Here is a 25,739-nt window from a genome sequence, read left to right as displayed (position 1 = left end):
GTTCATTTCTCCACTCACCTCCTCTGTGCAATTTCCTGCATATGCTTTATAACTTTCTTTTCATCAGCTTTCAGAAGTTCTTTTATTTTCTAAGTGCTAGAAACAAGCTGAACTAAAAAAAAAAAACCCTAAATACTTTCAATTCTACATATCTTCTACTTGGCTTGGTTAGTGCTGTGATCAAAATAAAAATTCTACCATAACAATAAAGATAGTGACAGAAAAAGGACGTGAGACAGCTGAGATGATGGCAGGCAGCATTGGGAGGTTGCATTTTTTCGTCAGTGATGACATTACGGGTGGCACGTGACATGCCAGTGAGCATGCCAGAACTGGGTCAGCTCAGAATTAGGAGCTCTTGGGTTGTTCACAACGGGCAAATCCACCTGCCTGTGCTCACAGACACCTTTAACAGAACTGCATTTTAGACAAAGTAGATCCAGAAGCAAAACTCTCACAAATAACTGAATGGTGACTGCAGCTCCATACTTCAAAATATTAAACATGGAATACAGCTGGCTTCACTTTATGTTGAAGACTGCTGAAGAAAAAATGCCTTATGTTTAAAAAAAAAAAAGACAAACAAAGGTTGTATTTCCACCCTCCCATCACCACAGACTATCACCACATTTTCCAACTGAGTGTAGCATTTAATTTTTACCAATGTGTAACAAAGGAAATTAATTACTGAGCCACTTATGCACAGGATGCAGCACACCCTGCAGTTTGCACAGACTGCATTTATGTCAGGTATTTACTTCACATATTTAATCATGGATGCAGTGACTTCACTTGAACAAAGTATTAAAAAATTTAAAAGAAGTATTTCACTCTTCATTTATTTAAGTATAGTAAAAATACACATCTCACAGTACCCAGATGAACTTTTTTCCCAGCATGGAGGCAAACTGGTAAAATCACAGAATCATTTAGGTTGGAAAAGGCTTTTAAGATCATCAAGTCCAACCACAATGCTAGGTTAAGGATCTTTTGAAGCCTCCACATGAAATTGCCTTGAGTTCTTTCACAAAATTACTCCTTCTGGCTTAACAGAGGAATAAAATTTGTTTAACCCTGAGCAGATACAAACATAACACACACGCACACACACAAAAACTTTCAAAAATATGCTTAGAAATTATTACTGAAATCATCTGTGAGATTAGAAACACCAAAAAACAACTGTCAAATCAGACTATGCAAGGTGTTCTTTTGCATCTTAAAATTTTAATTAAATATTTGTATAAGAATATTTCTGTTACCAGAACAGAAGAAAAAAATTTTCCAGAGGTACACATCAGCAGCCTTCTGAATGATTCCTTAGTATCTCAGTACTGCAACCTCAAAATAAACAATATGGAATGCTTTCAGAGCTCTCTAAGTAGAACTAAAAGTTTAAATTAATTCCGAATAATTTTGATAACAACTAGCCAGGAGGGTAGAGGAAAGGACAGGATTGTGGGACAAATAAGTAGAGTAATACATTTGTCTAGGAGTCACAGTTTATTAAGTAAAACTAGAAAAAATAGTGCTATCCAAGCAATTTCAGATCAACTGCTCCCACTTGGATATTGGAAAGATACTGAGCAAGTTACTAACACAGCTAAGAAGCTGTTAAAGCAGTCGAGGAGGATTATTCAGTATCCAAAAAACTTAAAAAGAAGGCATATTTCTTTTTAAAAAGTACACAGCCTGTCCTGAAGAAAAGATGAAAGCGTGTATCTTAACTGCTACAATGCTTTTGAAATTCTGCTATTTGACACTTAAAAGCAAACTGCAAAAATACCACATATATGCAGTAATCCCCATAACTTCACATTTAATTGAAAAGCTATACCAAAGGGCAAGGGCAGGGTATTAGAAGTGCCTTGTTACAGGAGACTGATATATCCTTAGCATTTTCATTCAATATTTGCCTTAATCCTTCAGATGAGTGAGCTGCAATACCCCAGGAGGAGTGGCAGACACTGCAAAGGACAGAATCAGGGTTCAAAGTGGAGCTCAGCCTGGGAAATGGCACAAAATCAACTGCCCAAACTCATCAGGAACATACTATATTTGAAAAGCCAAGTGCATAAATGCAACATGGGAAACAACTTATTAAACAAGCAGGGCAGTGGAAAAGGAGAATGTTTCTACTTGAGTTATTTAAAAGACTTAGAAAAAAACCCCTATGCCTGAGATTCATTTACAAGCATATACAGCACAAGTCATGTCTTTTACGTGATACTGATAAGTGTTCATTGTTCAGTTTGAGAGAGCATCATACTCAGAGCAATACAGGTACTCACACACGAATGATGACAGTTTCTGAAAACGTAACCGGGTTAGAATATATCCTTGTATAAAAACAGTTAAAGCAGCCCCAGCACAATTCTGCTGGTCCTTTGTTTCTGCCCTTACTTCTTCAGAAGTTGCTCTTCTTGCACACAAGATAATGTTTAACCTTTATATTTAACTAATAGGGACAGAAGACAAGGCTTACAGAAAGAGGACTGCAATATTTGTTTGGTAACTAAAGAAATGGGACGATTCCAACATTTTCTCCTCATCTCTTCTGTGCACCCTCCACAATGAACGGTGACTTGAGCTTCTGGGGACAAGGAAGAGAGGAAAATGCCTTGTGATGGCTTAGGCAGAACTGAACTATAACCAAATTACCAGAGAACCACAGACAGTAGGCCTGACTTCAAAAGTTTACAAACTACTCCATGTGAGATGAATTTGATTATATGCACTACATATTATTTCTGGCAAATATAAGAAAAATAACAAACCAAACAAGCCAACTATTTTTACCAGTGAGATATATGACACCTACAAAGGCTGTGCCATCTCATCATTTTCCCTCCTCTTAAAGAAAAAAGAACCTACCAACCACTAACCTTTTCCTGTAATTGTATAGGAAAATGTACTAAATAGTTTTCAGACTAAGTGTGACGCTTTTGGCAAAGTTACACCATTTCTACTCAAGTACTGGTTTTTGCTCCTGGGAGAAAATGAATACAAAAAACTTTACCAGAATGCTGACTTTATAATTTATCAATATAAAAAAAACCAAGCCCAGCAGAATACATTACTTGAGACAGTAGCTAACAATTGGGAAATAACTAGCCAGAAAGCAGGAATAAGGTCGCGCAATATTAAAAAAAAAAGAAAAATTGAAGCATCTAGAGAAGCAACATAGACAGTTCTTTCTGCAATCTGCAGAAGGTTTGATCATTTACATAAAAAGCACCTTTAGAAAAAACCCCATCATGCATACTGCTGCCTATTTGAGTTGTGGCAACACATTATATAAAACAAGGGACAATTACAATCTGGTATTTGAACAGTACAGTGGCTACAGAAAAAGTACAGGCTTAAGCTGCAAATAAAACTCAATTTCCATTTGGTTTCCACAAATATGCAGCCTTTTCCTGAAGGACTGCAACCACTTTTATATATTAAAAACATTTGGGGGAAACATATTTTAGAGCAGAATTGTTTGAGGTATGTTATTCAGCCTTATATATCTTCCAACACAAACTCACATCAATATATGGGCCAAAATGAACAGAACAGCAACCACTACGAAATACCAAGGCTGGAAGCCTTTGAGTACACTAGATGCCTTCAGGTTACATTGAAATAACTGAAGAAGCAAATATTTGCTCTCAGGAGCATATTTGTATCTGTTTATCTGTTAGACTATATCCTGCCCTCTGCCTTGCCGTAGGTGCACAGGAAGTATTTTATTTCCTTCAGTCTGTTACCAGATTTGATGCAGTTGTGTAGGGCCGTGTGAGGAATGGATCTCGTCGGGATGACCAAAACAAGACAAAGAGACTGCGCAACAGGAACTGGAATTGATGGTACCGTGTTTTGGTACTGACTGGCCCACATGACTGACTGGCCTTGGCTGACATTACCTTGGTTCCTATCTCTAACATCAAGGAAATGAATTAACAAGTGTAAAACAGGAACACTTCTGCTACAGCCTTAATCTTGTTGGAATTCCTAATGGAAAATACCTCTTATTTCCTAATCCACTCATCTGAAATCTCTTTGCAACACCCTGAAGGACAGAACTTTTATTTTGAGATACAGTGAAGCAGCATATCCTTGGTGTCTCAAGAGTGATCGGAATACACAATCATACTGTGCCCTGAGACTCATTTCAGAGAAACTTCACATACACTAAGAGGTATGTAAATCTAGTCCCTGTGCCCTGTTGTTACTGCTATGGATTGGTATTCCTGCATGTTGTGGCAAGAGTCAGCTTGTTATTGTAGCCACAAGCAGCAGTCAATAGCATCTCTAAAACAGACAGGCCTTCAGATGGACAGGGAACAATGACACAAGGGTTGTAAATGCTCTCTCTTGTCTCACCACCCTAGGCTTCCTGTATATATTCAAGGGAACCAAACAGTCACCATTAAGGCACACTATACCTGACCAGCCTACAGACATTTGTCTGGGAAGAGATAGATCAGGATATATATCTCATGAAGTATTTCAAATCTTTCTCCATTGATCATAAGACTAAGCAGACTACATCAGAAATATTTAGGCACGTGACTGGCAGATTGTCTTAAGCAAACCCGGCAGGCAAAATATATGCAAATCAGAGGTGTGTTAATCCTCTGACATAACAAAGCATGGTAATTAGATGAAAGGGGCAACTGTCTCATTTATATTTAGGGACAACAAGAAGAGTTTTTTCATTGCTCTCAGTGACATATTAGGAATAATTTTGCACAAGTGCATTATGGAGTTATGATTAGATTCAAAAGATTATTTTTTTTTCTTCTTGGAAAAAAGCCCAATAGCTACACATTACATGAAGAATGTCAAGCTCTGAATGGTGCTAGCACAGATATTGTTCTTCAGAACACACTGACCATTGTAATGCATACAAATGTCTATGAGCTGGGCTGATGCAAATGTGAAATCAGTGTAGCTCAAAAGATGAATTCAGGTCTGGAGAAGCTATGACCTGAATTTGAAGCTGATCTGTCACAACAGCTGACCCAGTAATGGATGTTGTTACCTACCAAACAGTAACGCTCACCTGGAAGGGGGCAGCAACTTTGATGGCTCTGGGAGCCCACAAGTATCACCACAGCTAACTCTCATAAAAGGAATCTACAAAGAAGGGACTGGAGGAGGAAGGTAGTGAGGAACAGGAATGCCCTGGGCTTGGAAAATAACCTCTGTGTGTCTGTTTGTAATCTTCTATCAGTGAAGGCTGTTATTTCAGAAACATCCTGGTTGGCTAACTACTGAGCTTCAAGAGTGCTTCAATATTAACCCATGATTTTCAGCATCAAGTCCTAAAGTGCTTCAATAAAGGCAGCTGCCAGTTAAGAGCTTGACCAAAAAGTGTCCTTTTTCTCTTGTAATGTTACTGTTCCTCCTTACAGAAGTCTAAATTTTCATTGATCAGATCATATGAGCAGCAGTGGATGAGACATGCTGCTCATGGTGCTGCACTTCCTTATTTTTTCCTCATCTTGGCAGCAGAGGCCAGTCTACCTTTGGGAATAAATAACCTCTTTCTTTCAAACTACTAGGCCTGGAGAACCCTTTCAGGATTTATTTTCATAACCTAAAGAACTGTATCCAAAACATTCAATGTATAATAATACTGTAAGTACTACACACCTACTGCAGTCTGTGTGGCTGATGCAGCCATTAGTGCAGTAGGGAGCTTAACACCAGGAGTGGTCAGGCAAGGCTCTTCCCAGAAGCCAGGAGCTTTGATTTGAGAAAATGATGAAACACAACAGGGGACTGAAAATGAGCTATGCAGAGCTGCTGGTCTTCACAGCATTAACTCCTTTCTTTCTGGCTTATTCTCTTCAGCCACTCTCTGATGGCCATTTTAAAGCACTGTTGCTTAGTCCCTTCTCAGGCTGAAACCAGTTTATTTTTAGGCTTACTATACAAGAAAAATTTTGCTTTTATATTAATTGGACCTTCTTAAGTTTGAACACTCAAGCAATGAAGGTGTGCCACAATTCCTGTGCATATTCTAATACATCTACTGACTAGAGAAGCGTCTGGTTTCAAAGACATCTCCGTAGGATAGGAAGAAATAAAACAGCTTTATAATGAGGAAGAGTAATTCAGCAAGTGACCTTTTCCAGTGCTCCTTTAATAGCTGCCACCCATTTTTTAAGAAGGAAAAATACCAGTACAGCAGTTTCTCAGAAACAGAACCAGATTCAGGAAAAAAAAAAAAAAAGTGCTTCAGTGCTTCCCTGAGGAAGGTTCAGCTTATCTTGCTTCAGTTTGAAAATTTTAAACTTAAAATAGTACTAAATGACTCCATTACAAATACAGTCACAGGTCTTCTTACATAGACACATTTTACATGTGAGACAACAAGCATTCTGCATTTGAGTTATGGTAATGAAAAAGAAGGGAGGGTATGCTTGCTTTGACTTGGCAGCAGTGCTCAACAAAGATGAAGGAGGACCAAAACCAAGTGCCACAAATTAACAGAATCTTCACTGAAGTATTTCAGTCTCTGATACTTAGAATGTACATGCAGCAGAAGAAATACACAATGCACATGAATGCTGAAAAAATGCAAGTTTCAGAACAGCCATAATCATTCACCCTCCAACTACCAAAAATTTACCATTTCACGAAAAAAACTCATGAAAAATCAGTGCCACCATTTATGAAACATCCTACTGTGATAGTGACTGACCAATAATAATTTTCAAAACCAGAATCACATTAACAAAAAGGTAGGGCAGGAAATGAGTCTGTTCAGATAATTTTTGTTGCATTCTATCTACATCTGCTTAAATAAACCACACTGTGTGTGGCAATTCTGTCCAGGCACTAGAATCGGTCAGTTCTGCAGTTAAACCATTAAAACAGCTCTTAGCACATTTTTGGCACATGCCCACTAGCACTTGCCAAAACAAGCCAAAGTAGTTTCAAAGCTGGCACAGAGAAGAACTCCTTTCCTGCCTGCCCACAGCCATTCTGCATGGACCTTAAGGCAGTTACCTACTATGGATGCAGGGCTGTAGGGCCATGATGCCAAAGAAAAATCATGTGCACATTTAATTTACTAGAATAGACATTTATTAGAATAGGTGTTGTCTCTCACTGAAAGTATCACAAATCTACTAAAGTTTTTCTCTGCATGTTACTTAAGAGCAGGTGATTCTCTGCTGGATATGGGGATATACTAGGCACCCCTTGCTTATATAATAACTTGAAAACAATTTTTCATATCCAATTTTGAGTAAAATGGAAAGGAACCATGCACCCAACCTCAACATCTTACAGCAGTTCTTTCAAATTCAACACAATCAACAGGCACATTTATAGCAGCATTCAGAAAAAGAAAAACCCAAACATCCACCCACAGTGCAAACAAATGCAAAGTCTTTATGTGAACTTATAAAAGCTATAAATGAAAGGCTGGGTGCTACAGTTGAAATTTATGTTAAATAGTGTCCTTTGAAGCTGCCTTAAAGCAGAGGACTGTGAAGTGTCCAAAGCAGTATCTATTTTTAGGGAGGATACACAAGAGCCAGAGAACTGCAAACCACTAAACACTCATCTCTGCTCTGTGCAAACTGTCAGGAAAACTAACAAAGGACATGCATGCCTGTCCTAATGTAAGCTGCAAAGGACATCATATCACAAACCTTCTGTCCCTTCAAAAAGTGAACCTGCTTGTAGATGAACACTGATGTCCATAAAAGTTCACCTGGATTTCTTAGAAGGCTTTCACCAAGGTCTCTCAGCAAATGCTTTTATGAAGCCTGAGAAGCCATGGGACATGAAAGGGATTATTCTGGTAGAGACCGGTTGCAAGGAACAGCAGAACTTTAATCAAGTATCATGTGATTTCTTGCAAAGAGGCAGATGAAAGTGGAGAAATTCAAAGAGAAAAATCTCCAAAAACAAAGTCACATGAGCTTTAAGCTGATCTTTACTACTCAGGACATTACTTTGAAGTAATTAATATCCATGAAAACATCATCTCAGAGCTCGGTAGAGGTTTAAAAAATACCCAATCACGTGTTGGCATTTATCATGAAAAGAAGAGAGGGCCAATGTATATTCCAAGGATCTCTCTGAATGCTGAATGTTATTTGTAATTCTTTCCCCCCAACAAAAAGGAGAACAGAAATGGAAGAAAAATGCAGAAAAGCACAACGAAGATATCAAAAGTCAGAGAACCTCTATTTTAGGAACAATTAAGCACTCATGAACTGAACAGGACAGAAGTTTATAAAGTCACAGCTTGCTGGAGAATTCTAATAGAGAGTGATTGCTTGGTATTTCTTCCAACAAGAAAAAAATCTAGGAAGAGCTTACGAAACTATTATATAGCAGTAAACAAACAGAAGACTGTTCACAAAGCACGTGGTTCAGCTGTGGATCTCTGTGCTACAGGATGCTGCCAACAGCAGGTCTGTAAGAACAAAAGCAACGAGACAAACTCACGGAAGGTCCACCTAGAACAGCTTGGGGTGGGGAGAAGGTTTAACTGGAAGCTGCAGGGAAAGTACACCAGAAGTACTGTGCAAGCTTGTCCTGCTTTAATGCACTACCCAAGGTCATGCTTCTCCTGGCTGGATCCCTTCAGACAGCAGATACTGGGCTAGATGGACACATACAATGCTTGTATTATATTACCCAGGGGCATGAGCTGTGGTGAGCTCATCAAATTCTCTTCTCCACTCTGCATTGTCTCCCCACAGAACAGCAAATCAAGTCTGGGATTCTGAACACCTGAAAACTTGAATTCAAGATATTTAAAGTACTATTTATAGTCTATTCATTAAAATCGACTATTCTGGTTTGGGGACCTGATGAACAGGGGAGTAAGAGGAAAAAATTGTATCAGACTGTAGAATTATTTTTCATGGAAACAAAAGGCATTTGAGAAACCTGTGTTTCCTTTCACTTCACAAGCAATTTGGTTTTTGTTGCCTTCCTCTTCTCGAATGTAAACAGACAAAGTGAAGTCAGATTCAAAACCCCAAAAGACAGTAAATTTTATGTAAATTTCACTCACAAAGAATAGGAGGAAGAAATGAAACATAAATCACACTAATCTACTGTGCCACAGCAATGGCTTCTCAATTAAAATTTTTGAAGCACTGCCGCTCTACACAGACACACAAAGTAAATCTGGCTATGGTAAAAGCAGCATTTTACTCTGCTTAGTTCATGAACTAAGTTGTCATTAATTCCATATAGCTCCATTTCACATTTATAGGAAAGTCTGAAGAGACTGTGGAAGTTTAGAGGTATGAAACTGAACAGGAGCTGTACATATGAACTGCTTTCTGTAATTGCCATGACACTGGTGTCTGTCTCTAGACAGAGAACAAAACCCTGCATCTCCCCTTTTTCAACTCTGCATTACTGTTTCTTCAGTGTCAGGCTATAATACAATAGTGTACTAATGGATATCTTTTCAAATTATGTCAGATATATAATAAATCCTGGTGGTCTGTTTAGAAGAATAATGCTTTAAATATGCAACCTTTTATTCTGAAAATGGATTGTCTGCAAATCATTTAGACACTGATTACACTGCTGTTGTGGTTAAGGAATGGTGTTCCCCAATTCAGCGTTCCCAGTGAAACACTCCAAACCATGTGCTGCTCACTCACTCCTCCATCACCCCTTTCCCTGTGGAGGGCTGGACAGGAGAATTGGAGACACAGAAAGTAAAGATCATGGGTTGAAATAAGAACAATTTATGGGAAACAGCAAAGAGAAAGAGCAACAAACAGTAACAGCAACATATCATAGTGTAGATGGGAGGTGAACGATTCACATGGGAGAGCTCCGCATGCGTAAACCCCGACTACACCCAACCCCAGTGCCACAGTATGCGACCCGCAGGGGACTCCTTCCCCCACCCTTGCAAGATGAGGTGAGGGGGTAGAGAAGAACCTCTGGGTCCTGGCCATGCCCCTTCTGGCTACTGCAGAAAATAACCCTGTCCTGGCTGCAACCAGGACAACTGCCAACTAATTATATAAATTATATACTCTATACTAACATGACATAAACATTTGCCTAAAACAGGTTAATGGCAAGTCAACAGACTTCAGAATTATTAATCTCTATTCATATGGATATTACTTAATATTTATTTGCAATTGTAATGATCAATTACTTGTGTTGACTTAAAGGGAAACCCCATCAAGCTTACCTCCTTCTAGGCAGCACTGGTATAATGAAGTTCTAAAAGTTACCTCCTTGAACAACACAGTATTATTCCGCTTTTCAAAGAAAACACTAATTCCCAGAAAACACAAAGCATGATAATCCCAGTGTAAGAAAAAGCATTTCTAGAAGTAGTCTGATATATTACTATATACTTTAATATAACTCAAATCAGAAGAAAACAGAATTCATTAAAAATTATGAACAAGCAGTAATAAACTTAGAAAATATCCTAAGATCAAAATAGTTCAGCAATTTATTAGATGGAAAACAGACTTTAAAAAAAAACATACAGGCCAACCATAAAAAATAAAGTAATAATTAACCATGCATTAAAAATAATATACCTACTTGCCAGTGATGGTCCTCCAAAGCTGCGCACCTGCAATTGTAGGAATTTAAGATGAAACATAATGCACCAAACCAGAAAGAATTTTTCTTTTCTTATTTATAGAATATGTTCAGAATTGGGACAAAATGAACAAGGAACTCCTTGTATCAGTTAAACAGGAAAGTTATATTATCTTACAGTAACTGTTCTTGAATTGCTTTCTGTAAACTTAACGTCTAGTTAAATTCATAAATGGAACAAGTAAGGATCTTCTATGGCTACATTTCCACATGGAAGGATGTCATGAAGACAATAATCAACATAACTTTTACATCAACACACCCTTTACATCTATACACTGACAACCACTACATTCCTCATGAATCTGTAATAGTCTTGCCATCTAGTGGTTGGCTGGAAGTGTGAAGCAGCTACACAGATATGTTATACTGGGAAGAATTTTACTGCTTTTTGGAGTGGCACTTCATTGATTTCAATTCATTACCACAAGACTTCTACAGTATTACTTCAAGAGCCTGATTTTTCTTGAACTCTGTCTACAATGGCATCAACAGCAATAGTAAAATAAATGAGTTTACTACCATAAATAATTATTCTCTAAGCTGGGAAACAGAGGTCTTCCTAGCCTCATGTCTAAAATGAATGGTTAAATAATCACACAAACACAGGAGTGGTACATCTTGGATTTGGTCACTACAAAAATATTAATTGCAGGTATGACTGAATTTACCTAAATCATTGCCTTCCAGCTTGCAAGGTATTCAATGTTTGTGGCGATTTATACAGCACAGAGCTTAAAAAATCAAATTCTGCTTAGAGTTATAAGTTGGCCTCTGGGCTTGTAATACTCAAGGAGGAAACAGAATGGTAACCAAGACTCCCAGAAAAGGAAATGACAGGAGATCACACTTCAGAAAAGGTAGCAAATACCTGCTGTAACTCAGCAGGGAACAATGGGCTTTGGCAGTCAGAAATGATGTGTTAGTACATCAAAGAGGAATACCATCCTTTTCTGACACCTATTTCCTGTTTTCGTACTATGTTCAGATGGTTTTTCAAACACTTTGCATGGGATTTAACAACAAACAAAAGGCAAAATAAGAATCTTGAAAAAGAAATCTTCATGGCAACGAAAATTAAAAACTTATGATGAATATTTTGTCAAAGAATTTTCAAGATGGTAATGAAGTACAGGACAGGAATTGAAAAAAAAACCCCAAAACACGGGACCAGCCAACAAACTCAAAATCTCTTCCAAAATTGGTTGTATAAGACTTTATACACACTCAATGGTGTATAAGACTTTATACAAACTCAATGGTACACAAAGTAAAAAGAAAATACTGCTTACTTATTTGAACTGTGCTAAGATAGGTAATTTATCTTTTTACAAATTTCAACGACTTATATTGGCTGTCCCAAAATTTCCAACAATTACATGATTAATGTTGGAAGAAGTATGAATGTTTAGGAAAATTTTGTATTTTAGAAAAGAATGCATTTTCAGACCTAGAAGTTAAGAAACAAGAATGACTGTCCACTCATAACAATTACACTCATCTAAATGCTAAAACAAATCTCCTAATGCCCTTCCTATAAAATATAGCAAAGCTTCATTGAAAATGGCAATAGACCATCACAGATCTACTATCACTCTCTAAAATTAGCTGATACTTTTACAATAATCATAATATTGACCTGGCTTTAGTAATGAATTAGCATGCTCCAAATTGCAGGTGTTTAAGCACACAACTCTATCAGTACACTTACCTTTTATCTTTGAGAATACCAAATCCTTCATTATCTGAAGAATTAACACTCCAAGTACTATAAGGGAAGTCAGATGATACACTCTCCAAGGGGTCAATGCAACAAACCTAGAATGTTAAGAACAAATAAATGTTGAATACTTTTCAACTCATTGGAAGCATGCAACAACTGACAGCTGCTACTAATACTGAAAATAAATAGGAAGAAATAGACTCAGATTGCTTTAATTGAATTCAGTGCCTCCCCACAACCTTTCCATGGGAAGCAAATATTGAGAGCTCCAAGCATGACATTTAAAGACACACAGATTAAACACTGGGTTTGTAGTAGATTTTTGTCCATACTTTTATTTACACACAGAGAAACTAAAGAAAATAAAATATTTTAATTATTGCATAGAAAATACTACTTTTAAATTAACTGTGGTTTCATTAAAATAATTTTCTTGGCACAATGCACAAAAAAAGGTTAAAATTTTTCTTGTGTTTCCTACAGAACCTATGTTTAAGCAAGACTTTTATACAAACTTTTATTCTTTCAAACACAAAGATGAGATAAATTTATATCACAGCATAATACTAAAACTTGTCTTCATAACAAGCTTTCATGAATTTTGTTTTTAATTACATAATTTTTTAGAACATGTCTAGTCAAGTCAAAGAGACCTAGACGCAGAAAGTATGAATTACAATCTCATGCACTGCTGACTTTGTTATCCAGCTGTATTTGGAGATTAGCTCTTCTATCTGTTTTACTGTCAAATATCCTAACACAAAAAAAGGGTGTGAAGTAAAAAGAATTAAAATTCAATTAAATAAATAAAAAATGGTTAGGTATTTTAATAGCTGGTTTCAAGCACTTTAAGTCAGAGATCTGAACAGAAATAGTGAAAAAATTAATACCTTTTTCAAAGTAAAAGCAATTAACTTAAAAAACTTGAGGTTAGCCAAAACCAGGAAGAAGCCACTGTCCAAGGCACTGGATCAAACGAGAATACCAACAGAAACAAAATCATACAAAGCTGGGATGTTTCCAAGAAACCTCTCAGATTTGAAAACAGGGCAACTGGCCACCCAATGAGTTGCTGCTGCAGAGCTTTTCTACAAGAAAGACGGGGAAGGGGAGTGAAAAAGAGTAGCAAACATGGCCACTACAGGAAGCCAAGAGGCATCCTTTGAGCACACTTGGATTTTTTTGGAAAGAAAATTGACTTCACAATATTTCTAACAAGCTCAGGACACACTCCTGTTGCAGCAAACTGCTCCAGTATTTCTTGAAAACCTCAAAAAGAAAGACTGCATTAAAGAAAATGTCCATGCCACTAATTTTCACATTTAACACAAATTCATAATACCCAATCACCCTGAGAAGACCAGGATATGAATTCCAATACAAACACATAAGCTCACTCTGAAGGTTTTATCCAAATATAAAGGGATTTTATGTCTGTAGAGAATTTGAATTATAAGACTATTCTACAAAATAAATGTATAAAATCAGCACCTTCATATAATTCAGCCAGCTCAAAAAAACCAACAGAGAAGTGTAGAGAAAAATTATTACAAGGCAACCTCTCTCAAAACGGCCCAATCATAATTCAATAAATCAAAACTCATAACAGCTTTGCATCATGTTGTCCTACTATTGCTCTTGGTAGTATTATTCAGCATTAAAAATCTTTGATTGTGTTTAAGGGTTAAGTTCAACTGCACAGAAGACTTTGTTTAGCCTACTTACTTAACTTATTGATAATGGGCTGGGGGGAGAGATGTGATGCTGTATAGAAAAATCAAGTGAAGAATTTTTCATTCAACTTCTAGGCAGCAGAAGTTTATAACAAATAAAGACCTTTAAATTGTTTAGGCTTAACACCATGTTTGTTCTATAGGGTCTTCATGGCACTTTTGCATGAATGTTTATAGAATCACACAGAATGCCCTGACTTAGCCATTAGCACTGGCCACTCTTTGATGGTCTCAAATACATACAGCAATACCAAAATTAATACACGAGTGCATGCACATGTGTACACACATAGATACCCTACTAGATTTTCAAGGTAAGATCAGATTCTTACTGAGATGGCTTAGTGCATCTTTCAAAAAATGCACAGAACATGTTTGACCTACTTTATGCTCACAACTAAACCATACTGCTAGTTTCACTGCAATCACAGCTGTCACCTGCTGTTAAAAACAATTGCACTAAAGCGGACCAGGATTAGCAAGCAAGGATTAACAAGGCAGCATCCTCTCTGAAAGGTGCTTCCAAGTCATGTCATTCCACCTTCTCGACCCTGCAGTCTCTCTGCTCCAGTGTTTGAGGAAAAAACTGTAATCTAGTTGAAGCAGCTAATGTAGTCACCAAACAAGGACTCCTCACTTATTTGGAGAGCTTTGAATTGTTCTGACTGAACTTCCAGTGTCTTAACATTATTAGCTCTTTACCTAGACTGTGATGTTTGCATGAAAGACCATCCCTTGTGAATTCACTCACAGCCAGCTTGTGGCAGCCCTCAGGTGCCAGAGCAATATAGATTAGAAAAACTGTTTGCGAGCCATATGTCAGAGATCTGTGTCCTTGAAGCCCTTCCTGGTGAAAAGCTGATAAGGTCCCCTTGTACTTTTTTGGCATATATCTATCATAAGCTTATCAAAAGGTTATTTCAACATGCTGGGATCTGAAAACTACTCATTACGCTACCACTGTCAGGATTCAAAATTCTTCTAGGAATTATCAACATGATGCATAGCAACCAGACTAACAGTTTCTGTGGTACTTTTGCTTATTAATAAAAGTTAGGGCATTTTTCCCCCTTCTTTTTTTTAAGAAAAGAAGATTTTAGTCTTAAGCATTTCTAACACACTCATCTGACAAAAATGAAAGGCTCCAGAATGACATCTTTATATACTGCACTCCTTCTGTTTTGTAGAATAATGCTATTAAGAGAAGCTTACTCAACAAGCTCTCTTTTTTTTAAGCAATAAACAGAACAGACTGAAGTTTAAATTGTTTAATTTCCTCTACAAGTAGTGTGGAAATAAAAACCATTACTATAGACATAACCAAGATGTGTTCCCCCTGGAATTTTTCAGTATTTGGGGAATTTTTTATTTGGGGAGGTCGGGGGCAGTTTAAGAAAGTAAACGTTAAAACAACATATAGATGCATTCCAGATAACTACTTCAGCAGTTAACAGGACAGCTTGCAAAACAAGGGGACAAGAAATTCTCCTGTAGGCAGTGCAGGACTCCCAAAAAGAAAAACCAGTCATGAGGTGCCCAGGACTCAGTCCCTGTCACTGGCTGAAACAGGCACTCCCCACACAGGAACGGCCCTCACTCAGACACAGCCCCAGGAGTGGGATACAGCCACCTGCCTTTGAGGCTGCAAGAAATGCCTGTCCCCTGCACTGATGGCAACAGTGGCCTCACTGTGAAGGATGTCCTCTGGTCCAGAGCACTCAACTGAAAGAGCTACTGGAGGTGCTAAGCAGGTGGCAGACCACTATGGAGTAGGCCTTTGAAAAGGTTAATTGTGTAAGAACCCGAGCAATGTGTTCCAGCTGGAGCTCATTTGAGCAAGTCAGACTAGCTGACCTCCTGCTGTCCTTCCAACATACATTCTTCTATGTAGGAAGAATGTACATGTGATGGAACCAAGCCTGCTACTCAACTCCACTGAGGAAGATTGAGAAACCATTTTTGTGAAATGAAACAGGAGCGGTATCAATGGATAATGAAGTAGTGGTTGTCCACAGAGGTTGTGGAATTTCCAACCTTGAGAGCTGTGAAGACAAAACTCTCAGCAATCTGACCTGAATTAAGTACTGACCTTATTTTGAGCTGCAAGTCATACTAGAGACCTCATGAAGCCCCTACCAACCTGAATGGTATCATCATTCTGTGACTATTTTAGTATATTAGAAGTGGTTGGCAAATATTTTTCAGTAAGAGGCTGACCTTAGAACTTACAGGCACAACAGTTTCTGTTTCTAGGCCTGGTTATACTGCAGCTGTACTGAAATTATTCTAAACTGCACAATTAAGAATCAAAACTTGACAACTTCCACAACTGAAAGTGGAAATTCTTCAACTGCATGATGGTGAAACTAAAGATAAAAAAGAAGCCTAAGGTACCTTCTCCTTCTTGTCTTTTCTCCAGCTCCTTATAGTATGGGATGGTCATATGTCAATACTGTCAATATGTTGTATCAAAAGGCAGCTATCTCACAGTGCAGAGCACCTGGGACATCTAACTGCACAAGCCAGATTGTACAAAGTTACTCAAGTGGCACGAGCCAGCTAAGAAATTTTAAAGGCTAACAATTATTATACAATATTGCAGTCAGTAAACATAATAAAAACTTATAGGGCATGACAAAAGCTCTTTTTAATTGTATCATGAGATAAAGGGAAGGCACAGGCCTACCAAATTGTTTTAAATGCTAAATAAATCAATTTGATTATTTAATTTCAGCTGTTAAGATTTTGGGTTTTTTTACAACACATTCTAGAACTATTAATGAGTTGCACTTTGTAAACACAAAACATTAAAATCATTTAATCAAAATTAAATTATTTAGACTATCAGCAGCCAGTGCTAGTTATTTCTGAAAAGCCTTAGCAGGTACATTTTTAATAATCATCTATCCTTAGATTAATTCCAGAGATAATCACATAAATGAAAACTGTTGATAACACAGATACGAGCATGGAGCTTTGCTTCACCATCAGCTTTTATGACACATTTATTGGCTGCATGAGTAGTTTGTGAACTTCAGTTCTGTGTTCCACAAACTCCTATTTACATCTTAAAACCAGAGCCCAAACTCTTCAGAATAATTCTGTGGAGTTCTGAAGAGCACAGGTTGGTGTATAACTGTTTCCTCATAAAAAGCTAAGGTGAAAATCGACTGACACCTTTCAGCCAGAGTTTTCCATAGCACTGATCTTCTTCCAATCAGACACAGGTAAGCAAGCATGGCCTGTGACATAAACCACATAGAGAATGGCTCTCCCCTGTAGAGAGAAAGTATTTCTAGTGCATTTTGAGAACATCAAACTGCTACTTTCAAAAGTACTTTGCTCTTACATGGGACCACCCAACACTCTCTCAGACAAACATCTACAGTGAAGGCATTTGGGTAAGGAAAAGATGTGGTAATAACTGTTTCCTGGTGGTAACTGTTTCCTGCTTGGAGCCGAATGTAGACCATTCTTCCACACTTACTGCTGGAGCAATCAACACCTGTCTGGTTGCAGTAAATTCTGATGACTGTCTCAAGCAAGAGGTCTGGGGAAGAGGAAGAGGGCTTGTTTTCTTGTAATTGCAGCATGAAATGCACTGCCTGAACAACATTTTTGAAATACATGGTAAAGGTAGTATCAGAAAGCTTGTGCCCTTACTGATCACTGGGTCAATTGTTTTGTTTGCCCTCCTGTGAATCAAGAAGAAAAAATATCTATTCAACTCTATTTTATTTAACACTTCAACTCTCCTGACTGAAAAGCCATCCCAAACCAGGTTTGCGAATCCTGCTTTTTACATCTATTAAATTTACAACTTCTATGTGAATTGCTCTTCTATATAAATGATTTTCATACTAAGCCTCTCTAAATATCAAAATGCAGTACCTACAAATATGGAAATCCAAGCCTCGAGTATTCAAAACCCTGGAAGTCCAGAACTCAATAATCCAGTATTTTTCTTATTGTTCCTTTAGTACATCTAAGTGTTGTGGTGTAACACTAGCTGGCAATTAAGGTTGCTCACTTTTCTCCTGCCCTGGTGAGATGGGATGGAGAATAGAAAGAAGTAAAAGCCGTGGCTTACGAACAATTTAATAATTGAAATAAAGTTTGTAAGAGTAAGAATAATAATAAATGAAATGTGATACAACAAGAAGAGAGAGGAATAAAATCCAGTGATGCACAATACAACTGCTCATCAGCCACTGACCAATGCTCAGCCTGACCTGATCAGTGATGGCCAACTCCTCCCAGGTTGTGTATTGGGCATGACACACTGTGGTATGGAATATCCCTCTGGCCAGTTCAGGTCAGCTGTCCTTGCTGTGCTCCCTCCTGGCTGCTTATGCACCTGCTCACTGGCAGAGCACGGGAAACTGGGAAGTCCTTGACTTAGGTAAACACTGCTCAGCAATAAATAAAGCATCTGTGTGTTATCAACATTGTTCTCATACTGAATCTAAAACACAGCACTGCACCACTGTACCAGGGAGAAAATTAATTCCATCCCAGCCAAAACCAAGACACCTGGTCTGAGCCAAAGTATTTAGATACCTGTTCAAGAATCACAGTGCAAAAATCCCTTCCCCATACCTACACAAGAAGTGTAGATTTTCCCTTAAGGTGGAGTAAGTTATGCACACTTTTTTGGTAGAATCTATTTACAGAATAGAGTTTGGTACAATATTATTATATGGTATTTAACTGTGAACCTGCATGTCTGAAAAATACACAAAAACTGTGGTACAGCAGATTCTGTGTTGAAGAGAAGGAATTACATGTACAAAACCACATCTGTATATGTGCTGTCAAAAATTTTAGAAGGAATGAAGACCTAAATTCTGTCTAAAAAACCTCCTTACCCCTCCAAAAAGTATAATTTGTTGAATAAAATAATTTCAAAAGCATTTACTCTATATCTTATGCTAATTAAATTTTATAATATGCACACCACCACTCTGGGTTGCCTGGCAGCTTTAACTTAGAAAGCTGTTTATCTGTTTAGCTGAAAACCTGTGAAAGGCTGTAATAGAATGCTTCTTAAAAATATGTACATTAAAAATGTTTTAGATGACATCTAATTTAGTGGAGAAAAATGTAAGCTTCCGTAAAAACTTAAATTAGAAAGAAGCACTGTCTTTCACTTCAAGTTTTTCTCTAAATAAGAGTTCCATCCAAAAACAGGTATCTGAGATATTTCAGAGTAAAATGAAGCACTGAAAAGCAGTTGATTTGCAACCTATGTGCCAAGTAGGAAAAAGTGTTCCATTGGATACCACCCAGAAATACGAAAATTCTATCACTGGGTACATAAAAATAAACAAATAATTAAAAAAACACAAAACCCTCAAGCAGAAAAGGCATGCTTATTATGCTAAAACTAGCATCATTTTTTAAAAATTCTTTCATTGTGAAGACAAAGAAAACTCAGCCATCAACCTTTTATTCAAAGAGCTTATTTGTCAGGTTTCATTGAAAAGATTAGAATCGTATTTGTTCAGCCAGAAAGCACAGATCAAATCAGTTTTTCTTTAGAAAACCTTCTAGAATTTACTAGAAAAAAAAGATTTTTGAATAATAAATAAATCTCTTGTCCTAAGAAACAGACACCCAGAAATCTAAACTACTGTTACTCTGACAGCCATCAGTAGAAGGGGTAGTTCTCTGGAAGGTCTGCGCACAGGTTTCTGGGCAAAAGCAAGGACGACTGACAATGCTAACTTAACACACAGGATAGGAATTCAAATTGTGTATTTTCTCTACCCCAAGAAACCAGCTCTTAAACTTTAAAATAAGTCTAAATAAAACAAAAACTAGTATAAGTCTCTAAGAAAAAAACATTAGAAGAATCGTTTCAATGCTTTGCATTTAATCACCAAAGATAAATGTGCTTATGAACTGGTACATTTGGAAGTATACTGGTGGTTTGGGAAAGAGGATTAAGTTAATAATGTCACATTGCAAAATTATCTCACACTGTTTGCAAGGAAACCTCTTGAGGAATGCAGCAGTTATCATGTTTCAATATTTGTGGCTTTTGGATCAGATTTACTGCAACCTGTTGCATTCACATAGGCATATAAAAACAATTGAGAAGGAGAAAGTTTAAATAACCTAAATGACATACCTTCTGAGTCTACCATGACACCAAATTCTACTGCTTTCATCATGAAAACCAGGGATGATATTTCCATGGAAGTTAACATTATTTTGATTTAAACACTTAACATCAAATAACCTTGTTGCTTCCTTTGTTTTCGCAGACAAATGCCCAGATGACCTTAATTAACCTGTACTCTGGCAAAGTACAGAAGAAATCTTAATCCCATTTTCTCATACAGTAGCAGCAGTTTGAGCAGTAGCACCTCTACCGTGCTGCCCTAAATCTCCTTTTCTTTAATGCTCTCATTAGTCCTGTAACATCTACCATGGAGCATAGCATATCCCCTAAAACGTCCATTGTTCTCAGAATTCTACTTACTATTTGAATGGTCTCATTATTTTGAGGCAATACACAAAGAAATTATAATTTCTCTCTTGAGACAACTGCTTTAGACACAGCGTACGTAAGTTTCAGCAAGACAGAATAAACACAACCCATGCTGCAATTCCTCTATTCTCCTTTGTTTTGGATTTCCATCTTCCATAAAATCCTCATCCCAGATTTGGTCCTAAACTGTTCAGTAATGCTAGCTTTTCCTCAACTACCCCACTTGATTTCTTTTCTGACCTACCCTGATTTCATCTTATTGGTTGAAAAATGCTGTCATCTGTCCAGGTTTTTATGTAACACCATCTGGCTCTTAAACAATGTCAATTTTCATTCCTGTAAACTAATCTCTCAGCCAAAAGTATGCAAACTGTCACTAAAAAGCTGTTAATGGCTTTTAATTATTTTTACTAACTAAATCAAATGAATTTAACTTTCTGTCCCACTTTTCTACCACTAAAGCCTTCCAAAGTTTTCAGAATTTGTATTGGAAAAGTGAACATAAGCCTAAAACTGCCTGAGTGAAAACAAGTAGACCCTAAAATTATAACACAACTTGTGCTGACGTTGGAATTTTAGCTTTACTTGAGGAAGAGTATTCTGGAGTATCACCTTTTAGGAAGCAAAAACAACAAACCATAAACTTTTTTTAAGCTTGAAGAAATATCAGCAATTTACTGTACTATAGGTGTAATAAAATAAATCTCAATACCAATAAGTTACAAAGATTTAGCAAAAGGCAGCAAATGAAATAAGTTAGGACTATCCACTAGAAGAAACAAACTAGCAACCATATGAGAAAGCCATTCACATGAATGCACAGTGAATTTCAAAACTGCCTATGCCAGAAATTTTTCTTCTCTTTCCTGATAATGAATGTATTATCATTAAAAATAGAATAATGTCAATATCTAACCTGCTCTACTACTCCTACTTAAGGGATCACAGACATAAACTCTTATTAGAATCTGAGGCAAGAGTATTCACTTGTGTGCTATCCTGATAGTTTGGATTTCGGGAAAGTAATCTCAAAACAATTAAGAATGTAACTCTACGATTTCCTGTAACAAAGACAGTCAGACTGGAATTTCCCACATTCAAAACCATATTTAGCATCCAGGTGCTATAAGGAAAAATCCATGTGTGTTCTCCTGACTTTGAAAATATTACAAATTTAATTAAGTGATCTGAGGACCAGCATACTACAAACTGGCCTGAGAATGTCAATACCCTACCTTGCTCCACCTCACTTAATTTTCACGTATTTTTCTTTCTGTTTTGATTTCAAAGATTTCTTTTATTCCACTTCTCACTTTATTTTATATTTTGTCACCAAGAATGTCCTGAGTAGCTCCCCTAGACTACACTTCCAGTGGTAGCCACAGCCAGAGCCAACAGCGGACAAAAATGTACAGTGCACATATAAAAAAGGGCTGCTGCATGTTTTAAAGGTCAGTTTCTTTCTTGTAACAAAGAATAAAAATGCAAGCATACACTATAACTGCACACTGCTCTCTAAATGTGCAGAAATCTTGCTTTATAGGCAAGCTGTCCATCGAGGTACAGTAGTGGCAGCATTTACAAGCTGTGTGCAAATACACGAAAGAAATGCTTAGCTTAGTGCTGTTTTCTTATACTGAAAGAATAAATTAATGAATGAAAAGTACTTTGAGATCTCTTCGTGGTAAATTTTATCATTGCCAAGCAGAGATTTCAAGTAAGAAACACTTTAAGAACAAATCTTAAAGTGAACTGGATACTTTAAAACAAAACAAACACTTCAGTAACAACTCCTAAAACAAATTGGACACTTAAAAACAAAACACACCAAGCCTCTAAACTCTGAATGAGTTTTTAACATTTAAATAGCAATTAGATTTTCTGTCTGGAAAAAACACAATCTTTACCTGATGCAATGCACATAGCCAATTCAGATATAAGCAATATTGTTTTCTCTCGTTTCTCTCATACAATGGAAATATTCACTAGGACTGAGACCAACCAAACAAACAAAAGGGTATGGATGGTGACAAAAGACTATTTTTAATGGTAAATTAGGCCTGCACACCTGTCTAAATCAAGAATGATACTTGTATTTTACACAGTTAGCAGTTACTTTGTTGAGCCAGTACAATAACATCATGTAACATTGTTAAAAAGAGACCTGCAGAAACATGCAAATTGGTGCCTCAGAAGGCATATTAAAATCCTCAAAGAACAATGGGGATTTGGGCTGGTGAAGAGAATAGCAAAGAGAGTAATGCAATAAATTCATTTCATAAGGAGACAGGAAAAGAAAAAAGATCTATTACATCTTAGTCTTTCTGCCACCTCCCTTCCTGAGAAATCCTAGAGAAATCAGGAAACTGGGCAACTGGTGCATATAGGGTTGACCTTGCAGACATCAATGTACTTAGGTTTGAAACATTTATCTGCAGATAGAAAACACTTATTTGAAATAAATATCTGCAAACTACAAAATATATGGAACAGCACAGAATTACTGAAAAAAACCTTGTCCTCCTGACCTTATAGAAATATTTAAAATTACTGATTGGGAGAACAAAAAGCTGCCACTATCCCCTCTATTCCATACACACAGAGAATAATAATTAGGATAGAATGCTAGCTTAAAAATTTAGGACTGAATGTTAATATTTGGCTAAGATTAAACCCAAGACTGAAAGTTATCAGTCAACAGCCTAACACTTAGAACACCTGGAGTGAACTTTTGGCACCAGCACAGAGTTTCTCTGTTCTTGTGCCAATCACTCACTTTTTCAGTACAATGGGTATAAAATAGGGGAAAAAACCCAACCTTGTTTTCCTGTGTTATTTTGACTTCAGTCTGCAAACTATGTACAGCACAAGAATCTATATCATATTTCAGATGGTTAGGTGCAAAATAATATATATATTTAACCCTTGCTCATTTTCAAGATTTTCAGTCGGGTTCATTTGGGGCAAGAGGCTTCAAGTTGTTCACGGTGAATAAATAATGGAGGTGGTTAACTGAAAAATGCTTTTCCAGTAGCCAGATTTGTGTCTACTTTTACTACTCTCTTGTTAAAGAGTTTACAATAATTTGTTCAGATTAGTAAAAAAATAAAGGAAATCAGAATGAAATTAAGTTACTAAATTTCTTGTACCTACAAGAACAGTATTTTAGTAGTAACCATCAAAAATGCATTTATACACAGTACAACAGTTGAGAGATTTTTCCCACAAAAGAGACTACAATGGAATATATTTTTAAAAATCCAAAAAAACGGTGACACCAGAGAAACAGTTCACTCTCAGCAGCTCCAACTGCAACAGTTTACACATGAAGTATTTTGATGGGTGTACATATAAGAACTAAACTAACTGTGAGGAAAACAGTCCCAAGAGAATTAAATGGTTGGGAGGAAGAACTGGTGTTACTTTCCCAAAATTCAGAAAACTGTAAAATTAAACCTCACCTCCCCTTTCTCCCTCTTCCACCACGGTTGTTGCTGCTATAGTGGGAGAAGTCTCCCATCCAGCAATACAGACTTCTCAACTCCAAGAAATCCTGATTAGAGGCCATACGCACTGGGCATCCCCCTGGGGGGAAGGGATACTTGCAGGCACACGACAAAGAAAGAGGAGACACATGAAACGGCAACTAAGAAATGTTCTTTCTACCTACAGGCTCCAGCTGGCACAAAGCCCTGCTAGGAGAGACTTCACAGGCAGCAGGGGTGGACACTTGTTCCCAGTCCTGAAGCAGCAGCGACTGTCTGAGTCATCACTAACCAGGCTGACCAGCTGGATCTCAAGCTGGAGAAGCAGCAAACACACTGTGCTGCAAACACTCACTATGCCAACACCAAAGCAGGGAAATGTGACCTTAGATTTAAAAGACTGTTTAATTTTCAAAGTGTCAGATTTCATGCGTTTGCTAATGACATCTTTCCCAATGTTCTCAAACCACAGAAGTTTACTGGTCATCATTCCTGCTTCTACACATTTCCTAGTTCATCTACACCTCTCAAAACTCCCTGGCACTAGGATAGTGAGCTTCCTTCTGAGGTACAATACCCCCAAAGTGAGCAATCCATGCCCTGACTTTTGCTATTCTGACTAATCTTGAAAGTAACAAGGTAGAGTGAACAATGAATTTTGATAAAATAACTTCAAATACTGGTCACATAAAAAGTTGCCAGTAAAGACTACCAAAGGAGACTTCCTACAGGCATTGAATAATGCAGGCATTTTATAGCTTGCTTTTGATCAAATTTGGCAAAATAATAGCCATCAGGTTGCTCAGCAGCTACTATTTCTTGAGACATGGAAATTTATTCTGCTAGATGTTGTCCCCGAAAATTTTATCAGGGCCACCTTGAAAAGAAACATAAAGCACTATGACTCTTTGAAATGGCTGAAAGAACAGGTGACTTCTGAAGTATGCAGAAAATGAGAGCAAAACCATGTAACTTTCTCAATGAAAGGATTTATCACAGATACCTAAGAGCAAGATGGATAATAAAAGTCAAACTAAATTAGACATCACGCACATTCTGGTCCTGGGATCAAAGAAGATAAAATGTTTTTGAAAATATTTGCAGAGATTTTCTTGTGCAGCACAAAGCTTCAGAAAGTTTTCTTTTTATGACTTGGATCTCATGTTTAAACATCACACTGTTAGGGTTTAAGAGCCTCCACAATATTATTAGACAGAGCACTAATTTCTAAATCACTCTACATGATCAAGCAGGCATACAGAAACGTTTTAGATCAGAAAGCAAAAAACATAGGCATTGACAAAACCTAAGATCGGGGGAAAGCCCTGAAGAAGTTTCATATAGAAAGGCAAGTTTTTTCCTATAGAAATTAACAGGAGAGACATGACAAACACAACAATGAACACAGCCCTATGCCAATCTCTGGGGTTTATTCGACAAAACTGTCTCCGACTACAAAAAGCTTAGCCCAAAAAGAGAACTGGTGCACTGCAGTAACATTCCAGCTGTCTCCACAAAGACTCCACTAAGTAGGCCACCAATTTGGAAAAGTGCATATACCCAAAGTGAACTCTAAAGTACTGGACCGGGACATCAGCACAGCACTACCGGTGGGTTCGGGGCCTGATTTCAGTGGGTTTCAAAACTCTGCACAAAAATGCGGGCCCGCAGCTCATGTCGGCTGTGAC

The 25,739-nt window shown here is 37.4% G+C and overlaps 1 protein-coding gene across 1 annotated transcript in view; it reads right to left on the bottom strand.

Moving 5' to 3' along the window:
• Positions 1 to 25,739, bottom strand: part of RETREG1 (reticulophagy regulator 1) — a 64,412-nt gene that overhangs the window by 37,905 nt on the left and 768 nt on the right. Inside the window, exons 2-3 of the mRNA XM_069008310.1 lie at positions 12,326 to 12,432; positions 10,555 to 10,585 (exon numbers count right to left, since the gene is read on the bottom strand). Coding sequence (XP_068864411.1) covers positions 10,555 to 10,585; positions 12,326 to 12,432 — 138 coding nt within the window. The remainder of the gene's footprint in view (positions 1 to 10,554; positions 10,586 to 12,325; positions 12,433 to 25,739) is intronic.

This window comes from Aphelocoma coerulescens, chromosome 2 (genome assembly GCF_041296385.1).
Source record: "Aphelocoma coerulescens isolate FSJ_1873_10779 chromosome 2, UR_Acoe_1.0, whole genome shotgun sequence".
Lineage (NCBI taxonomy): Eukaryota > Metazoa > Chordata > Aves > Passeriformes > Corvidae > Aphelocoma > Aphelocoma coerulescens.
Note: the sequence above shows the minus strand (reverse complement) of the source record. Positions and strands in the feature narration are given on the sequence as shown.